Consider the following 21,069-nt stretch of genomic DNA (forward strand, 5'->3'; position numbering starts at 1 on the left):
ACAATAGATGTTTTATGAAAGTTCTTTGTTATAATACCCGCATTGGATTACATAGGCCATAGCATTCCCCCAGGTATCGTTTGATTTGATTTTAATGTTGATTTGAGACTTCAATGTCATTTTGACATGTAGGCTAATTCACATTTTTGACATTGGATTGACAAAATGTTTTATTGATTTTACATTTTATCCAATGATTTTGGATTATAAGTTTTGAAACTGACGCACTCTATTGGTTCCGCGGATCACGTGATCCATTTCTTCATGAACTACCGCCAATGTCGGAAGATCACATGACTTTTAAGCCACCTCCTCCGTTTTTGAGGAAAGTCACGTGATCGAAACTTTTAAGTTAAATAACTTCTAAAATAAATTTTTCAGAGACACACATTAAATTTGAAATATTTTTAAATTTGGTTTCTCTTAATTTTAGTATAAGTAATTATTATCTAAATATACTGACAGATATATAAGCCTTCTCGATTTCGTCCCTGCCTTTCCAGGTATATGTAACGAAGCGTCGCTCCGCAACAGCTGAAGATGCTGCAACCTGACGCCGTCCGGCGCCAGTAATATTATCAACCACTTTAGAATTAGAGCCACCCATAAATTGTGTGTTAATGTGTTAGTTCCCATAGTGTTAGGCCTACCCCAGAATAATATTGACAAGTGATCGTTTCACACGTCAACGTATTTGGGGGTACCCTTTACACAGGACGATTATTAGTGACTAATGTGCCTTTGTCGCTGGACCAGATGGGCCCAGCTGTATGCAAAGTTTCGTCGCAAATGTGCGACGAACAGTTAGTTAGTCTTGTTCGACTCTCCGACCAGTTCGTAGAGCTCTCCCTAATTTCTGATTAGCTAGTTACTATCGACTCCTTTCACTTTTCCCTATTCTTCTTCAGTTAACCCAGTTCAGTGCCAATTACGAGTTATCTTGCCCATTTCTATTTTCCTATCTTCGTGTCTGTTTTGTGTGCGCATTTGCGCTTATTGTGTCGTGTGTGTACGCACGTCTGCCGTCGTGCAGTTATCGTCCGTGTATTCGTTTATGCCGTGTTCCCCTTCTACTTCTTTTCTCTTCCCGTGTCATCGGCCTCCGGCAATATCGGTATGTCCCGCGTTTAACTCTTTATCTCATTTATGTACTCTTAAGCTTAGAAATCCAGAATACATTCAGCAATTGTGGGAAGCCCCGAGTGTCATTTATTCGCTTGTGTTATTTGTACGACCCGCTCTCCGCGAGATGGAGAGGTCGTTACATAGTGGTGGCAGCGATTTTTGAACTCTCCCACAATGGTTGATGCTGAAATATTCGGAGCTAAGCCTAAGATTTCCCGCACGCCTACCACCTCTTTTTCAAACCCCGCTTATGAACACCTCGCTACCGAATCTGATTTGCCCGACCCATCGTTGTTAGGCGACAATTTATTTGCCGAGTCCGTCCCCGTTATTTCTCCCCGTATTTCGGCACAGGCCACACAGCCAACCACAGATCTTTTCACAGAGCGCTACGGCGATATTGACGCCCGTTACGCTGCTGAATTTCCCACAGTCGCCACAAATCCTATAACTAAAGCTAAAAATAGCATCTCAAGTAGACTACGTTCAAATCCGACCTATAAATTAGTTGATCAATTAGACAAAACCCCGCCGCGTAAATCTTGGTTTAAAAATAAAAGTAATCAGAGTGAGAAACCAGCCGCACAGTCTTTTCTTACGCGTTTAGTGTCACGTCTATCACCAGCTCAGTCGTCATTTAGTAGCACACCTGTCGGCCGCCTTTCCCAGTCGTTTTCAAATTACCTTGATAAACGCTCCGCGGATGGGAAATCAAGTCGACGAGCAAATTCTCCGCTTATACCTCGACGTGAAAGAACCTTCGAACAAAATCCTCCCGGATTTGACCAGCCAATTTCCGTTTCTGAATCTTGCATTGCACACGCTGAAAGAGAGACGGAACGATTTTCAATCGGGGGAACGAAAAATTTGGAAACAGCTACGGGAGTTGATGCGGGACATCAAGTGGACCATCGACGACCCCAAGCCGATAGATCTGACGCAAGCCTTTTACACACTACAGTGTCTGACCCATCTAGTGGAGAGCCAAACAACCCCGCCGACACCGATTATATCGAAAAAGAGCAAGACGATATTGAAGGAGACGAAGGAGATTTTTCTGACATACACGAGGAGGATCCTGACATTTCAGCTAGGGCAATATCTGAGCTTGCGCACTCTCGAAGAGTACGTTCCAAGTCCACCAGCCGCATTTTTGGGTTTCGTCAAGCGGGAAGATATAGCAAATCAGGACGAAAGCGGGGACTATCACGAATTCTTACTAAATCAAATCGAGTTCATGTTCGATTTCTTACACGAAACGTTCGACACATTTCAGAAGATATTTCTCGAGAACACACAGACTCTGATTCAGTTCCTGAAGAAGCTCCACAAAATCCAATCGATCAACAACTTTCAGCCGGAATTAATACGCCTTCAGTACCGACTGGACAATTTCCCAAGAATCAACTGGCCGTGCGACAGAGAGGAGGTAGACGACAACAAAACACTATTGGCAAAGACGAAACGGGATCTTCAAATCGTCCTCGATTTCCTCCAAGCACCACCCCCACCGCGCCCATCACAAATATCACGCCAGGCAGCAACCCCGTGCCACGCCCACTCCCAAACCCGCAGGGCCCAAAGATACCGCCAACCCCGCAGGCACCTTCCAGACGACCGAGCAAGGGAAGGACCGTCTCATTTCCAATCTTTCCGCCAGTCAACCCCACTCCGACAAGTACACTATCCGGCAGTCGAAGACGACACTCGCCACAACCTCCGCCACATCAACGAACGGTTCAACCACGTCGTACGATTTTAAAAGTTTTGAAGCCAACTATACCGCTGCAGCCAACTAAACCATTGACGCCAACTATACCGTTGAAGCCAACTAAACCATTGACGCCAACTATACCGTTGCAGCCAACTAAACCATTGACGCCAACTATACCGTGGAAGCCAACTCTACCGTTGCAGCCAACTACACCATTGACGCCAACTATACCGTGGAAGCCACCTACACTATTGACGCCAACCATACCTTTGACATCGACTACGAGCGCACTAGCGGGGAAAATGGCAGCTAATAATTTACAATCTTCCGCGTATCCAGCCCTTGCAGACTTTCAAAGGGACCTTCACATAAGGGCTAATTTACAATCCTTACCGTCTTTTACTGGAAATCCACTTTCACGATTCGACACATGGTTAGAATCGTTTGAGTCAATTATATCTCGCTCAGATTTGTCAGAAGATGACGTAATACTAGAATTACAAGGGAAACTAACCGATAAAGCACATAAAGTAATTAAATACATCGTTGCCAATCATCCAAATGATTACGACGCAATTAGGGAAAAGCTTCTTGATCACTTTCATGGGGACGAAACGGTTGAGAAATACCTCAAGAAATTTAAAAAAGCTCACAGAAAACCAGGCGAAAAAATTTATGATTTTGCAATTAGATTACAAGAAATTTTTAAACATGCATATCCCGATGTATACACTGAGGACTCATTCAAAGTAATTTTAAAACAAAAATTCATTGACGGATTGGATGAAAAATTACAATTTAAAGTTAAATATAAGGAATTTGATACTTTTGATGAGCTAGTAGCAGCAACAAGAAAATATTTAGCACGAATGGAGGCCATAGAAAACACTAGAGAAAAACACGAATTCGTGAACGCTATCAATCAGACTAGCGAGTCACACAATTTAGAGCTGAAGGAAATGAAACAGATGATTGAGAAACAGAATGAAACTGTCAACGCAATTGCCTCAGGGTTCAGACAAGATAACAGACAGCTAGTAAATACGCCCGACACTAACTCATTCTCCGCGTGTTTACAAGAGCTAACGAAGGCAGTAAACATTCTACTTTGCCGTGAGAGAAAGTCTTCTGACCCCCCTATCCAACAACAACAAAAAAAAGCCGTATCGTTTCCTACCCCTCAGCAAAATTTTTCTAACACCAATAATAACCCACAGCAACCCTTTCAGCCAGCTACACACACAGCAAGTAATTACCAATTCTCATACAATAAGCCAGCCGGACAGCAATTCAATGCACCGCCGTCTCAGCCCTCCTTATCCATCCTTTAAGAAACCCCCGACTGGCCGAGGTAGTTCCCATAGATACAATAAAACAATAAGAAAAAAAAAAAATTTTGTATTTTCCTTTAGAAGTAACGGTATAAGAAAAATATAGCTATAAATAAATAACCGAAAGATAGAGTAAAAAATAAAAAAGGTCAAATAAAAGAGTAACTAATAAATAAAAATATGAACTGAAGGGGATTCCCACGACTGTGGAGGTTCCCCAGTTTTAAAAAAGGGATATCCCCAAAACAGGGAATTCCCTCCCCTATAAAAAAAAAAAAAAAACACATGTAGTCGCCATTTACGCACTCATACCAGCGACCATGCCGCAGGCAACTTGTCGCCACCTCGGCCATTCCACCCACACCCCCACACGACCCTAATCCCCAGCCCCCTCTCAGAATTCAAAAAGGACATTTAATTTAGTTTTGCGTTTTCCCCTCCGTTTCACTCAAAACCTAACTCTATATTATTTTTGCGTTTTTTTTTATACACAACAAGCAATCATTCTAAACTCTCTTTTCTCTCTTCACCAAATCAAAACAAATAAGCGTGCCATGAAAAAAAAAATAATAATAACAATACTCCAAACATTCAGATACAAAAATAATAAAAAGAATAAACAGCAGTATTAAAACACGCTCCCCTCCAGAGAACAAACCCTCCTGCCCCACACGGCCGATAGTCGCCGCCACACAGAAAACTGGCGTATTGCCCTATCTCCAACCCCATACTATCGCTTATCCCCCCCCCCTCTTTTAACCAACGCACTACCATCTTTAAATTTTCCCCTCTTTTTCATATATTTTCCATGCTTTTTCTTTCCATATATTTTCCATGCTTTTCCTTTCCATGCTTTCCTTTCCATATATTTCCGTGCTTTCCCTTTCCTTATTGCTAGAGGCTAGAATTTAGTAAACAAAAAAGCAAAACAAACAAAAAACCCACATGCTGAATGTTTAATGTTCTCTTTCTTTTTTTTGTTACCTATTCGTGTGTCGACTTTACCATTACCATATTCCTATGTTTCCTCTTCCATCTGTACCGTGCCACAGCATCATGTTGCTGGCCCAAATCATTCTATTCTTAGGCCTATGCATGCCGTCACCACTGGCCCTAAATGCAACCGTGTGTGACTGCACCAAGCCATTACACATGGGAATTCTCCAATTCTCGGACGAAGATTGCAGACCAGAGGAAGATCATTCTTCCTCCCTCACGGTCAAATACTCCGTATACACCGAAAGACGAGCCGAGGCGAAATTCCCTGGACAATTATGTGCCCGATGGAAAATTCAAAAACATATATCAGTCGACTTTTTCGGATTAGTAGTGATCGTGACCGACAAAGTGGCGCTGGATACTTCATTCACAGAGTGCCAAATTATGTACGAAAGTCATCGGTGCAACGACCAACTGATGGTGTTAAAAGAAAATAAATATGTGTTCGACGAAGAGCCTAGTGAAAGTGGATATTGGCTGCAAACAATTATAACAGAAAAAGTGAATTGTGTCCTTGAAAAAGTGCCGCTATATCAACAAACGGAAGGCAGTGAATTCTCCACACCAATAGGAACGGCATCAGCGACAGCTGGCGGCCTGATGCACAACCACTTGACACTCATATGGGACAAGACATACACGCAAACCTCGGACCCAAAAGCCCGCGTGCTAGAGACCGGAATTGCAGCATTAAAATTTATCGGGATTCCCGGGAAATACCGTCTTACCGATGAAGACAACGAACTAGTGTTCCACCTGGTGCTCAACCCAAGGTGCATACCAACGCACCAGCAGTGTGCACGAAAAACGGGAGCGTTCGACGTAATTGGTCAGCCAGACATTTACGTTGTGACAGTACCAGTCAAGCCGACCAACATCTCGCTGAAAGACATCCACAAACATACTCCCGAAATAGACAAAGTGGACGTCACAGCAAATCTCCAGTACATGCGTGACAAAATTATTGATCACGAAAACGAGCTCGCTCACGCAATCGCTTCTCTTCAGTGCGACTCCCGGAAGGCGGCTCACGAACGAGCAATTTCGACTGCCCAGTACAACGGCTGGTTAGCCGCATCCCAACTCAACCTACCGGCGTGCGCCAAACTAAACGCGTTCGGGAAAACCGCTGTAATGACAACATGCACACCACATAACGTGACTTTCGATATCGAGATAACTTCGTGTGGTCCGCAGCCAAAATACAAAAATTTTACCATCAACTTAGACGGTTGGGAACTTGTCCCGTTCTCACCGTGTTATTGGACGAAAGGTTTCGTGAATTTCAACAACAAACCGTTCGGGTACCGCGACAATACCTGGGTCCCGATCGAAGCAAAAATAGTGCTCCCGCTACAAACATTAGCCCACTCATTTCGATACGACGAAGTTAAATATTTCGACTACGCACATCAAAGCAACCCGGCGTACAGTGACACGATCATAGATCATATGAATATTATGGCCGACATCGCAGCGGCCATGAACGAGCATTCGGCCGGGAATTATTCACCCGCCCACATCCCGAGCACAGCAACAGTGCTAGGAACAGTAGCCGACGCCGCAGCTAAAACATCGTGGCTCGACCAGCTGACTAACTTCCTTTATATCGGAGCAGTAATCATAATAGCCGTCGTCTCAATCCGTGTCTGCATCGCTTGCGGATGCTGCGGCCTTATCTGGAAATTCTGCAGTCTTCTACGGATCCCGACAAGAGCCTCCAGTGACCGCGAAAACGACATTGAACTTGGGATTACGGGACGTAATCCAACGGGCCGGGGGATGATGTAACGAAGCGTCGCTCCGCAACAGCTGAAGATGCTGCAACCTGACGCCGTCCGGCGCCAGTAATATTATCAACCACTTTAGAATTAGAGCCACCCATAAATTGTGTGTTAATGTGTTAGTTCCCATAGTGTTAGGCCTACCCCAGAATAATATTGACAAGTGATCGTTTCACACGTCAACGTATTTGGGGGTACCCTTTACACAGGACGATTATTAGTGACTAATGTGCCTTTGTCGCTGGACCAGATGGGCCCAGCTGTATGCAAAGTTTCGTCGCAAATGTGCGACGAACAGTTAGTTAGTCTTGTTCGACTCTCCGACCAGTTCGTAGAGCTCTCCCTAATTTCTGATTAGCTAGTTACTATCGACTCCTTTCACTTTTCCCTATTCTTCTTCAGTTAACCCAGTTCAGTGCCAATTACGAGTTATCTTGCCCATTTCTATTTTCCTATCTTCGTGTCTGTTTTGTGTGCGCATTTGCGCTTATTGTGTCGTGTGTGTACGCACGTCTGCCGTCGTGCAGTTATCGTCCGTGTATTCGTTTATGCCGTGTTCCCCTTCTACTTCTTTTCTCTTCCCGTGTCATCGGCCTCCGGCAATATCGGTATGTCCCGCGTTTAACTCTTTATCTCATTTATGTACTCTTAAGCTTAGAAATCCAGAATACATTCAGCAATTGTGGGAAGCCCCGAGTGTCATTTATTCGCTTGTGTTATTTGTACGACCCGCTCTCCGCGAGATGGAGAGGTCGTTACATATACCAGAGAAAGTATATAATTTTGCGAATCATTTTTAATTTCATTGTTTTTCCTTCCGGCAACCGCAACAACTTCGTACGGGGATTCACCTCAAAGGTGGGGAGGAGTAGGCCTAGTCGTTGCCTTAATTGTCCGTCCAATCAAAATATAAGATCTGCTGGATAATCGCTTTAAAAAAGTATATAAGTTACAGTTCACACCTGTGTGTGTTTCGCTTTATTATTATTAATGCTATTGAAAGCAAACGTTAAACATGTCAAATTGTCAAATCAGTGCATATTGGAATTTGCTGCGCGAAGAGAAGTTGTCAAAACTAATTTGAATGTAAAATTGCGTTGTTGGTAGACCTCCTGCTGTGTTGATTATACTTTGCTACACAGTGGCGGTATCCTACTTTCATGTAACTGCTACTCGGTGACAGCCTACTAACCAATTGATTGAAACTACTTCTCAATTCTTCTACCTTTTCTTACTCGCCTTACTAATTATAAACTAAACCTCTTTAAATTCTTTCCTGCTTTTACTACCCACCCCTTACTTAAAAAGTTTTGACCACTTCATTTACGGCATTGGTTTTGACATTCCTACTGATATTATTCGGCACCACTAACCAACCATTTCGATTTTATTTAACTTGGAAAGAAGACTTGATTTATTCGGGAATTGAACCCGGACCTTTTGCGTGGCAGTCTAGTGCCTTACAGGCACGCCACATTGATATATACAAAAGCTACTATCCTAACGAATACTACTTATTCCTTGTAAGTTGAATCCTACTAAACCGCAATGATGTGAAAACATACTACTTACAGTTTGTATGTTACTAACCTACAACTGATGACTTTTTTCCATCAAACTGCTAACCATTCCTACTGAACTTTTTGAACTAGTGATCAAAGGTACTGAATTGTTCACACTACTTATAACAAAAGTACTAAATTTTTGTAAACTACTAGCTATAACCTACATTGCTTTTATTATTGATTACTTTTTAAAATCAAACTACTAACCCTACCTGAACATACTGAATTTTTCAGACTACTAACTAAATCTTTATAAACTGCTGGACCAACCTACTGAACAGAACTATGCCTACTAACAGTTTCACTAGGAATAACGTAAAAAGTAGGCAAATGAATGGTTAGTAGAGAATTTGTACTTAAGCAAGTACAGTAAAATACTGAATTGCGTTTCAGTAGCATATTTGACCCTTTTGAAGGGTACTGAAACTGTTAGGGGTGTGTAGGTACTGGAAATCGTTAAAATAAGCAGTTTAACGCGGCTGTGTAGGTATAATCATATCCTATAAAAGTTGTTCGTCTTTAACTGGATGAAAGGATATATTGTTTGGTTTGAGCAACAATCAAGTCCCTTAAGAAGTTGTGTTAGAAACAAGCGCAGCAAGACTAATACTACATGTACATATTCAAAATCCCCCTGACCCTGCAGACTCACATTGTTGTTAATCTTTATATTTAATCGACGAACGCAGCTGTATAGGCTAAACAACTTCATCTTTTAGTTCTTTTAATATTTGAATATCGAGTGATTTAATATCATACACTGGGAACAGCACACAGCAGTTTCATGCAATCACAATTATGTTATTATTATTTAATTCAATTTAGATAACATGATTTTGAAAGAGTGTTGGTCAACTCATTCGTTTGTTGACAAAGACCAGGTCATAGTCGGTCATAGTATCCCTGTCCCATTATCAATCCGGCACTGTTGAATCCATTGGCCTTCATGTGGCTGGTGACTTGGTTGACTACTTGCTCGTTGCGTGACGTTATCTCCACTGTCAGCGTCTAATGATGGGGGAAAATTAGACGAATCAATCGGAATCAATATAATAAGCAGCTGAGAAAACCATAAGGTCTCACCTTAATGTCGACTAGATGCCAGGGCACATGAGAAAGAATTCGACTCTCGGCGCCTTCGACGTCGAGGCTGAAGTAGTCGACGCGGGTCCGTCCCACGGCCAGTAGAATCGAATACAAGGGGAAACACTGGACTACAATCAGCCGGATGCCCTCCTTAATAATTCTTTCCGCTGAATTATTCGCCTGCTGTTGGTCATCATCGTGCCCAAAAATCTTTCCCGCCTCGTAATTCGATTCAAATGAAACCTATAAATATACCAACATCGAAGTGTGATAAATGGTGTTCGATAATGATTGCCACAATTTAGAGTTGCTCAAGGTACTTGGGTCGGTTCGGTAGCGAGGCGAACGGGTAGAGCCCAAGAGTGTCGCTGTTTGGCTAACAGTTTGTCGAACGATTTCCGATCCGGTTTGATGAGGACTCGATGTTAATATCGCTACGTACTTTTTTACTTGAGTCTACGTACGTACAGCTGTGGTTGTGAAGAATGCATGTTCTGGATCTATAACAGAAGACGCTATATACTGCATTATATTCATTATAGTGTCTTTTACTGCTGCAACAATTACATTCACGGCGGTTAATTACGTTGGCTTTGCAGCAGATGACTCAGTTTCTCTATAATAATGACATGTGCAATCAATCAGGAGTTTGAGACTTGAATGGAATTGTTCGAATGTATTATCGATTCTTTATTGTGTGATTTTAACCAATATAAAGTTGATTGTCTTGGACCTTTTATAATAGGACTCTATACCTATTCCAAAATACGAAGTTTAACATAAACAAATATAAAAATAATTAAAAGAAAAAGAAACTGTTTGCCGTATTCTTCAAAAGATTTCCGGAATAATGGAAAAGATGAGAGGGCAGTGGTCTCGAACCAGCCTTTTGTACGGATGTGTCTCGTTCTTGTAGATGGGGTCGTCTTTGTTCATCCTGTTCCAAAGGTGAACACCCACCACGTCCTCCGTCAGCCAGCTGATGGGCTTTTCCTCCGTTTCGTTGGTCAATGGCTCATCGAATAATTTTTGCATCTCGAAGTGGTGGACCGGATGAAAAGACGGTGCCGGAAGAACATTAAATCCAGGGCAGCTGACGTATTCCAGCGACTTGCGGTCCTCGGAGTGGCACCACTTTTTCAAGACGCGGAAAATCAAAGCAGGTCCGTTGTTACCCCACAAGTCTGGCCTGTTAACAAGAATATAATTAATCATCATTCTGATGGAACCAGCATCGTTAACGTGACAGTAAAAGGAGCTCGTGACCTAAATTTAGGCCTACTAACGACGATGTAATCAAACAGATGGCGCATTTATATAAAAATTGCACCTGAAGTTGGTGACAAAGTCGTCGATGGCCAGTTCGATGAACGGATGTTTCGCGTCCGCATGGATCACGTTGTTGTTGACAATTTCACGGTCGACGGCGGCCACGAAATTGCGATAAGACGTGACGGGACGCACAGAAATGATGTCGAGATCGAAATAATATCCACCGAATTTGTACACGGTCAGCAGTCGCAGCGCGTTACTCAGATTGTTGACGTGATACGACCCACTGCGCCAATTTGTGCATTGATACCAATGCTCCATCAGTGTTCCGGCCATGTATTCATCCACGTTGATGCTAATCAGCTGGACATTGGCGTAGTTCTCCACGAGTTTCTGTACGGTATCCAGACTGGTGTTGATTTTCACATCGGTAAAAAGGACGTTGACGATCAAATTTGGGTTATGCAAGGCGAGCGACTCGACGGTGCAAGCCTGTCGATAACTCAGCGCACCGTTGCCCGACGATTCTATGAAAAAGGCTTGATGCTGGCTAAGAGGAGATTTCCTTTTACTGGTGGAGTCAATTTCCAATTCCGGCTTTGTGCATGGCAAAGTGCAATTTGATCGGCCGCAAATGTCCTTTGCCTGCTGATTGGGGAGCTGACAGCAGGTCGCTCGATCAACTTCCGGAGTGTCACGAGTATTTGTCTATAAATATAAATGCAATAAACAAATTCATTCGTTATATGTGTTGAACGCGATAAGGTTAAAACTATAACTATAAAGTCTTAAATGAGTTTATAACGAAGGTCAATTGAAAATGCGAATAATAATAGGAAACTGTCTGGACAAACTTACTTGCAGGTGAATATTATTTTTGCACTGGATAAAAATGATGAGACAAATGCTAGCGCTAACCAGATAGAGGAACTTTGCAAAGGGGTGGCCGAAAATAAGTCGGCAACTTAATAAACGGTGAGTACGACAATTGATATTCCAGCTGCGGCATATGGCACTGGAAATTCGAGACACTGTTCTGTTCCTTGAAGAACTCATAATTAACAGTAATAACAGCTAGTAATAACCTTATATACTTTCCTGCTGATGGGTATATTGTATCTTTATTATAGAATGAAGGTATAACGAAAAAGGTGGGACGTACTAGCAGCAGTATGTCAGTGAAATTATATTCAAAGACGCGATGCAATTGAGCTCCAATTTGCGTTTTTTGTTTTAAATAAAATGAAACAACAGTGTTTAAAAACGTGTAAAAACAACTTGGGGTGATTTTTCGATTGCCAATAAAATATATCCTTTGTAGTATACCTTTAACTGATTGTCTACTACGCAAATTTCAGTTCGAACCACCTCGGAGGTTTCTAAGCAATGACCTCTCCAAACAGTTATTGACGCAAGACTAAATATATTTCAAATGGTTTCTGTTCACTTTTGTTGCCAAGACTTATTTTCGCTTGAAATAATGAAAGGCGGGTCACATAGCTATAGATGATGCGATTGTTGTGTATAGCGATTATATAGTATAGAAATGCAATATCAAATTCATCTGTATATCTAGCTATAGAGTGATTGAACACAGACTGAAATACTAGCTATAGCAAAACAGACCAATGAGATTCAAGCGAATCGACTAGGGACTCGTTCACGCCTTATCACTTCGAGCAAAACAACAAATGCTGATGGATGAGCGTGGATGAGCCTGTGGTGTGTTTCGAGGGAAAACTAACGCTAGGATAGCGCAGCTATATAGCTTATGTATATATTAGCTATAATATACGTGCAAGGCAATGAAATGACCCTCTGGGCAAACAGCAGCAGCAGTAGCTGGACCTTTTGCATTTCCTAATTTATGTTTTTATTCTCGAGCAGCATATCTCGTAGAAAAAATAGTCAGTAGCCTTAGACGCCCCGCTGCTGCTTAATGCGCATTTGTGTAATAAACATGCAAGGAGAAGGTCAACACACCATCAAAAGTTTGTGTGTACGTTTTCCGGTAACCCCATATAGCCTATTGTGTCAAGGACAATCTCTATGTATAAATATATATAGGCTATATAGGCCCTACAACAGCAGGCCTTCTAAAACAATTTATAATATACATTAAGAATAACACAATAACACACGTTGTTTATTGTTGCCACTGCATTTTTGTGTTGATTATATATCGACTGAATCCATTGGGGATGCAATAACGATCAGATCTTGAGAGATGACCTCGGAAGACAAGGGACATCACATCATTTAGACTACACACACATTTATAATGTCTTGGTAACTTTTTCACGTTTTAGCTTCCGGGTTTCTCGCAAAGGGAACAGCACCAGCATAACCGTCGAACGGCTGTCGATCCACAATCCAGAATCAGACTTTGTTCCATTCAAATACCTGCTGGCGTAGTAGATAATCGTAGATAATAGAGCTTGATGGGGCTTTGTTCAAGTCGTCATTAAGTAAAATGTACGTACAAAAGGTGGGCGAATTTGTATACGTCACCAGCAGCTACATGTTTTGGCCGAAAAAAGGACGCGCAGGTCAATTCCGATAGTCGGCCGAAATAAGGAAACAAATATCGGGAAGATGATTAATATAGAGTTAATAGACATGTTGCTGTTTATTATGCCGGATGGTTCACGATCAAATATGTTTGACTACAGCAACAGGATAATAATAGACAGTTGTGCGTGTGCGTGATCGAGTTATGGTATAGGAACATGCACCTATATCACTTGCTCTCGGTGCCATTGCTAAATAGTAATGATAATGCAAATGTTGTCATTTGATGGCGGATTATTATATATTGTTAATTAATAAGTTACATATTATTTCTCGACTATAATTTTCATATACTCATACGAATAGGTTTCACATCAGTGCTAATTTTGGTCTCAATAGGTCTAACAACATATAAAGCCTACCTATGTATATTAGCCTACCTATACTCGCAAAGTGCTGAATGTCACATGTCTTGAAATTTAAAGGAAACCGAATTGGACTGGATCAGAGGGGTTGATGACTTTGCTGTTGTTTCCATTTGCATCGATGATTATGCACCGAGTCCTATTGTGATAGAAGTCGTCGGTGGCTACATGTGAACTCTTCATACGCTTTTCAGTTTCAAATCCATGCTTCACCCACGCAACAAACCGTCGTATTTCGCAGGGAGAGGGATTACTTGACATTTGAGTTGTACCGACGCTGATTTTCGTGAGTGGCGTTCAGGTTTACAAATATTAAAAAACAAAAAACAAAAGAAAATACGGAACATCAAAATGTTTTCCCAGCGAAACTTTAGATCCTTAAAATACTATAGATATAAGGTGGTATACCGGCTAATTGTTGAATTTGTATAAAGATGAATTTTGATGCCAGCTTTCTCTCTGCAGAGGCCAGTGTAGTAAACGTCTTCGAATGGCATCAAAGGAGTGGTTTGCATAGCAGCCAACATGGGAAAGATGACACTGTTGGGGAACAATACAACAGGTCCTTCATAAGAAGGTGGATAGCTATTCCATGGCCAATCCTCAAACGATATGCTCCATTTACCTTCTAATTTTAAACAACAATGTAACGGCAATGTAACAAAATATAGTTTGCGAGACATTATCAAGGGCAATAATGTCAACCTATTACTATGTAGCTAATATGTTACCTCGTTGAGGCCAGAAGTCAGGATGAAGTGACGACAAGCCAAACATACTCTGATTTGATTGATGAAAGGTTTGAACGAAATGGGCTAAATTGCGCACGTTGACGTAGACATCGTCGTCCACTTTGAGAACGAAATCCACTTTGGCGCAGGATCTGTACAGCCAGTTGAACAAACCGGTCGTTTTCAGCGACAAGTTTTCATATAAATCAGGAATGCCGATCTGTATGATGTCCATGTTAATCTTGGCCTCTTCCTCGATGCGACTTTTCGTCACATCATTGTCGGTCAGAGCCAAAACGAAGGCGAAACCTGCGACTCCGAGGAGACCCTCTTGGTGCACTTCTTTCAAGTGATTTTTCCAGGTTTGTCGAATTATTTCCCGGATTGCGAAATTGTCACTCGCCGATATGACAGCGACGAAAACAGTTCGACCAGCCCCGGTGATGACGTGTTGGCATGGCGGAATGGAGATGTGATATTTGAACGAGAGGACGTCGTTGATCACCGGTCCGAATTCGGGAATGAGCGGCTCCACACCGACTAAAGGAGCCAATCCCAACCGGGCCACGGTGTAGCGGGTGTAGTTGTCCACTCCGGCATAATCAGTATTACGTAAATTTTTGGTCAGGTAGTCGAAAAACTCGCGATTCACCGTAACGTTTGCAATAGCTTTTTCATTCAAAACATTTTCTCCGTCTTGTTTCAATCGATTTTGTTGAATATTCTTCTCTTGGCACTTTTTGACTTCACACGTGAACAATTTCTTGGCTAGATTATGATTTCTTTGTTTAAGATAGTTAAGATAACCACTATCCAATCTAGCCAGTTTGGATTGAAGAATTTTTCTCTCTAGTACTAGTCTCCTTAACGTTTCGTCCATGTTTGATTTAGTCTCAGCAGATGATGAAGGATGACGAAATGCTTTGGTTTCTTTGTACATTGTGAACATGAGGTTCATTGTCACGAGGCTGAAGGTGATGATGATGAGAGATAACAGGAAAGCAGGAAATGCAATACGGACAAATGTGGAAAAGCGAATCGTCGAAGGGAATGTCATGGTTCTGAATATTGGCGATGGAAAACAAAGTATAATAATCAGACAAACTATAATAGCCTATTGCCTATTGCATAAATCGGAATTTCCACCTGTTATTATTATATTGACGTTGAACTTGTTATGACCCACGACTCTATAGAAGTCAAACCATGCACGTTTCCGAAACTGATGTGAATATGTATGCAACAGAAGACTATATCTTAGGTACTGGTGATGCGTTGAATTTAAAGAAGGACTGTACATGCTTCTCAGCACACCTTCGGAAAATGACCTCTTGCATCATTTGCCCAAGAAGGCGGGATTTTATTCACAATGGTCTTACTTTACTTTAAAAAAAAATATATAGATATAAATGTTCCCGGGTAATTCCCGCGAAAGGCTAATAGCGATCTCATGTCTGGATGACGAGCTTGCTTTGCTGCTGTTCTTGCTCACCTTGAAATCTTGAATGATCTCGAGTGCTAATCACAGCATTGGCCTTCAGTTCGATCTTTCGTTATTGTTGTGCGGGCATAACCTTGCTGGCTTTTTTACGGAACCAGCAACAGCTAGTCGCTTTTTTTTTCATTTCGTGCTGTCGATTGTCGTCTCCTCCTCTCGCTGAAAAATCGAAAATTCAATCGCCGTATTCTCTGATTTGATTACCTTAGATGATTTATTTGCCGTTTTCTTCTATATTCAACTGAAACCCAAAATTCGCGAGTTTGAGAATGACGAGTATAATTTATTATTATCGATTTATTTAGAATAATGCGATTATACATACTATGCAGCCTGCAAACTGGACCCGGAGAAGGAAATGTACATAACCCAATTACGTTAGTTTATTCCAAACCACGATTTGGAATATTATCGACCGAAATACAATTCTCACTACAAGGTTTCCGAAGATATGAACATATTACCAGCAGTCGTGTTAGGCTTAATTTCAGGGTTTCATTTCATTGTCGAAACAACTGTCACGCAAGTGTTTTCACAGTGGACTGAAAATGGTGAAACTGTCGGTGAAATCAGATTCATATTAATTGTAGGTAGCCACTGAAGAAGAAAATTTGTGATTCTTGAATTAGAAAATTACAAGGTTGATTGGGCTTTAAATTTCTAATTCTATCTCAGGCATATCGTTACAATACATGCTCGGTGCGGATGGTTTCGCAAACTTTGAAGAATTCAAGAGAAATCTGACAGAGCTCGAACCAATATCATCCGCCGGATGGCGAAAGGAAATAAAGTTGTTTGGTTGAATACGTATAAGCCTACTACTGATATTCTGATTTTTCTAAATAGTAGGAATACAATAGTGTAGGAAAAAAGTGTCGTCTGCTCTCATTTGGTTTAATACAAGTTTGTGGAAAAAAAGACGAAGTTTATTAAGTAAGTTCAACGAAGTTACAAAGAAAACCGAACGATCACTTTTATTGAACGTACGTGCATGGCTGCACAAAAAATAGGGCAACAAAATAGAATAACAAAAATGTGTGAACTCTTTGTGTCCACCTCACCATGCTGTTTTGGCAGGTAACTAAACAAAACTAAGAATGCAAGTGGGGTGATTACTGGAGCTGAAAAAGAAGAGTTTAATAACCTGTTCCAAATTAGTGAAATGCTAGTAGAACTATAATACAATTTATCATTGCCAATGTCGATCCTTTGTGCAGATTTGAGGCCTGAGCTAGCCATCTTCATAACAACAATATGCAAGTCAGCAAGTGTTATTGCTTGTGCTCAGATATTATCTTGACACCAGCAACAATCTCAGTGCCATCACTTGGGTAATAATTTTCGTTACTTTTATTCCTATGGCCTGCTATAGAATCTAGATTTTATAATTGTGCATGAGTTGCATCAATGCTGTACATTACATGAGAACCTGAAATTATTCTGTTTATTATCAATTAACTAAGGTTTACCTGGTTTACCCACTGTCTATTTTTAAACTTTTTGTAACTTGTTATTGTTTCTGTCAATGTTTTTTGTAACCTATTTTGTATTTTTGAATTTAGATAAACAGCATCCCGTTGGAGAAACTACCGATGTCGGTCGAGTCACTGCTTCCCCTTTGTTTAAATGTCCTCGTGTACACCCATGTGAGTGTGGGGGTATTCACGAGGACGTCACTATCTCGCTTACACTGTTAAAAAAGGTCTCGTTTATGGGTAAATACATATTACCGAAAATTGTTACTGTGTATCGAAAATCGGTAAGTTCTCCGTTTTGGTTAGTTATAACCTTCGATTTTCAATAGCACGTCTCGACCAAAAATGTACATTCTCAATTTTTGTTTCCTACTTTTTCCCTTCCTTTTGTCTAGTTAAAAAAACAGCCTAAAATGTATCGAAAAGGTACTGTTATTTATAACATATAGAAATGGCACAGCGGATTAGCATCCGACTGTGATGCCGGAGACCCGAGTTCAATTCCTACTGAAGTCTAATCTTTTATATGAGAATGGACGATTACTACTCACGATTTGCGAGACGGAAAACACGTCTCGATTTTCGTAGATTATAATATACGTTTCCAGGTGCCGGTGCCCGGTTTCCGAGGACTCAACCTCTACCATAGGCTAACACCATCCGCCAATACAAACTAAAAGGGCGTATTTTTGAGTTACACGTAAAGAAACTTTCAGCCGCGACTGTATATAGTAATTAGGTAAAAGCGGATTTCACATCACAATAGCGACGTCGAAAATTTGTGTCAAACGTGTGATTTACCTTGTGGAATATAGAAATTCAGAAAAAGGGATGCAAATGAATCAAGAAACTATTTATATACTGCTGCTCTATATGTCGAATGAATGTTTATAGCCTACCGTAGCCTACCTTATTAATGCCAGAAATCAATGTTGTTGAGCTGCTTTCAGATATTTGAGATCGAGATATGGTTGGAAATTGCTGGCAGCGCCTGGTTTGATGGGTTGAAGGAGCTTGCAATATTTGAAACTGCTCTCGTCGCCACTCCAATATTTATTAATAATTTGAAACACGACGTATTCGGCCAAAGTTGACTGTTGACTCTCAGCTGAACAGCTACTGTTGGTTCTCGGTGTTATGATGCCGACATTGTTCGAAGCCTAAAGATAGCGTGCAAAAGTCCGGTTGCAATTATAGCCTACGCACCCATCAACTGCATCCATTGTATCTTGTATCTACTCACCGCCTCTAAAAGAGAAATATTAGCCACAGCGTAACAGAGGTGTATCTGAGGGGCGAAGATACTGATTAGGTGCGAGTTGAAAATCAACCAGCGGCTTCGAGTGGGGAATTCTCTTTTAGTTTACAGCAAAGAAAAACAAGACGTCGCGTCCTGTCTGACCTGACCTCGACGGTTCTCTCGCAGACATGGATTGCACCGGATCGGACTTATACACGTAGCCAATGATATGCAATTTATGCACTGACCTCCAGACTTTCAAGGCTCCAACTACAACACGATTGTGAAAGTGCTGTTTAACACAGGCGATAGTGATGTGCAACATCAGCACGTGTTGAGCAGCATTGTAACTGAGAAAACGTAATTGATGCTTGATGCTGTAGCCTATCTTATACATGACGGGGGCGCTATCTATATATAAGTGTAATGATAAGGGAATCTATCTATCGTTCCTCCGACAGGCTATATATTTGCCGTTGGCTATGTTATATCGTCTATTTTCGTTGCTGGCTTTATCGAAAAACCTACAACAATAGTAACGAATATTATTCATATTATCTTTGTATTAGCGACTAATAGCCCATGGTACGGGAACGGAACCCAGCGACAGCAGATTCACTTACGGCTATAGCTGACCTGTGATTAAAACCTAATCAAAAACCTATATCGACCATTTTTTTTTAAATTATATTATTATTTATTATTTTACAGTGCCAGAAAATGCCCAATGGTAGCATGATGACAGTAGCCTAGCATATAATATGGTCAAAAGGGATGTAAACCCCATGCAGTGTTTTTAATAGATGTGCGGTTCGTTTTTTTTTTTGTTTTTTTTTTACTTGAAGGAAAAAATGTGAACGAGGTTTTAATAACCCTTGCCCACTTGACCGCCAAAGTGGGGATATCCCTGGTGAGCGAACAATTTTGATATCAAGTCTTGAATTACATTTTTATTCATTCATCAGGCAAATCATAAAGTGCAACGAAACTTTTTAATTGCAATTGAAACCAAATTTCCCTTTTTTCCCCAACGAGTGAACCACGAGAAAAAGAATCGGCGAACCCTCGAGTTTTTCACAATGTATCGAGGGCTGCAACTCGAGACACAGCACCTCATGAAAAAACACGACTTTTTATCAAAGTGTAATAGCTAATCAAGACAATAACAACAAGACACGAGCGTCTTGTTTAAGTTTTCAAGATTTCTCAGAAAGGAAAACGCCATAGATTAATCTGGAAAGTTAAAGTGTGTGACCAACTTATAAAGATGAGGCCAAAAAAAGTCTGAGCAAACGATTCACGCCAGCACTCGTTGGATATATTACAAAAAATGCAAAACGGAACGTCGTGTTTCCATACGAACTATGCAAAAAAGACTCAAGTTTAAATTTCCCATGGAGAAGCAAATTTTTTTTTCAAATAATCTCATTTTTATAGGGAGAGAGTCAGCTGTGCCAATTAGCCTGCTGTATATAAATAGTCGCCCAAACCCAAACAAATTTGTCCCGAACAGCTTTTGTGAAACGTTACACCACGTTTCTCATTTTATCAATCAAGGTTTATAAATAGCAATGGATTAGGCTAAAACACTAGAGTTTCCGCCAAATTTTTCGGAAGTATAGACAATAGCCCACATAATAAAAGTGCTGAGCAAGTTTCCCCTAAGATAAAAGAGAAACGAATTAACAGGTATACCCCGGCAGTAACTAAAGTAGAGGAGTGTACCAAAGCAGAAACTGCTGGGGTCGGAGCCGCTATCGCGGCAGGTAGTCAGGCAGAGAAAGGGATTTGGAGAAAGAATGAGACTGAAGACTTTCATTCTTCAAGGAGAAAGTTAAGATGGTCATACTAGTGAAACTCAGTATTACAATCTTATTCTTCAAGCGGATTTGCTGAATCGAATGGAGTACGGTTAGTCTCAGCAAGACAAGAAATAAATCAAATTAATCCTGCCGAAGGAAAAATGAAAATAAACCATAAATTTTCTTGGAAAGAAGAAAAACTACCCAACTCATACCCCAGAGTCACTACTAAGGGGGTAAACAAAATTAAAACTAGTCTTACCTCATAAGAAACAGTCTGGGCTACTCCTCGTCACACAGCAGCGGCTCCCTACTTATCGTGTCTTAAGAGGTATAGACCAGGATCTCTCTTACATGGCTTTGCTGGTATACCTAAATTCCGTCCATATACAGTACTTGTACGGGATTTACTAAAAAAAACCTGTGTTATATGCAAGTGTGGTGTAGAAGTAGCTAAGTAGGCTCAATAAATATAGTCTAGCCTCCTTAGGCCTACATACACTAGCTAAAA

At 41.0% G+C, this 21,069-nt stretch overlaps 2 protein-coding genes across 2 annotated transcripts; both read right to left on the reverse strand.

Annotated features, from left to right (window-relative positions):
- Positions 1 to 10,362: 10,362 nt before the first annotated feature.
- On the reverse strand, positions 10,363 to 12,922 carry LOC124315360 (lactosylceramide 4-alpha-galactosyltransferase-like). Its single transcript, XM_046780995.1, has 3 exons — positions 11,735 to 12,922; positions 10,935 to 11,584; positions 10,363 to 10,793 (listed from the first exon to the last, which is right to left on the reverse strand). Exons 1-3 carry the CDS (start codon positions 11,930 to 11,932, stop codon positions 10,436 to 10,438), a joined length of 1,206 nt encoding a protein of 401 aa, XP_046636951.1. The 5' UTR covers positions 11,933 to 12,922; the 3' UTR covers positions 10,363 to 10,435.
- Positions 12,923 to 13,849: 927 nt separating this feature from the next.
- Positions 13,850 to 14,796, reverse strand: LOC124315576 (beta-1,3-galactosyltransferase 5-like). The gene is made up of 3 exons (XM_046781348.1): positions 14,544 to 14,796; positions 14,221 to 14,440; positions 13,850 to 14,089 (listed from the first exon to the last, which is right to left on the reverse strand). The coding sequence occupies exons 1-3, from the start codon at positions 14,776 to 14,778 to the stop codon at positions 13,867 to 13,869; spliced, it is 678 nt and encodes a 225-aa protein (XP_046637304.1). The 5' UTR covers positions 14,779 to 14,796; the 3' UTR covers positions 13,850 to 13,866.
- Positions 14,797 to 21,069: the final 6,273 nt, after the last annotated feature.

This window comes from Daphnia pulicaria, chromosome 11 (assembly GCF_021234035.1).
Source record: "Daphnia pulicaria isolate SC F1-1A chromosome 11, SC_F0-13Bv2, whole genome shotgun sequence".
In the NCBI taxonomy this organism is placed as follows: Eukaryota; Metazoa; Arthropoda; class Branchiopoda; order Diplostraca; family Daphniidae; genus Daphnia; species Daphnia pulicaria.

Excerpts from the sequence above, each read along its gene's own strand:
- LOC124315360 (XM_046780995.1), bottom strand. The coding sequence starts at position 11,932 with ATGAGTTCTTCAAGGAACAGAACAGTGTCTCGAATTTCCAGTGCCATA. Across the intron at positions 11,585-11,734 it reads AAAATAATATTCACCTGCAA|ACAAATACTCGTGACACTCC; the intron begins GTAAGTTTGTCC and ends TTATATTTATAG. Across the intron at positions 10,794-10,934 it reads GACTTTGTCACCAACTTCAG|GCCAGACTTGTGGGGTAACA; the intron begins GTGCAATTTTTA and ends TCTTGTTAACAG.
- LOC124315576 (XM_046781348.1), bottom strand. The coding sequence starts at position 14,778 with ATGGACATCATACAGATCGGCATTCCTGATTTATATGAAAACTTGTCG. Across the intron at positions 14,441-14,543 it reads TGACTTCTGGCCTCAACGAG|AAGGTAAATGGAGCATATCG; the intron begins GTAACATATTAG and ends GTTTAAAATTAG. Across the intron at positions 14,090-14,220 it reads ACAAATTCAACAATTAGCCG|CGTCGGTACAACTCAAATGT; the intron begins GTATACCACCTT and ends CACGAAAATCAG.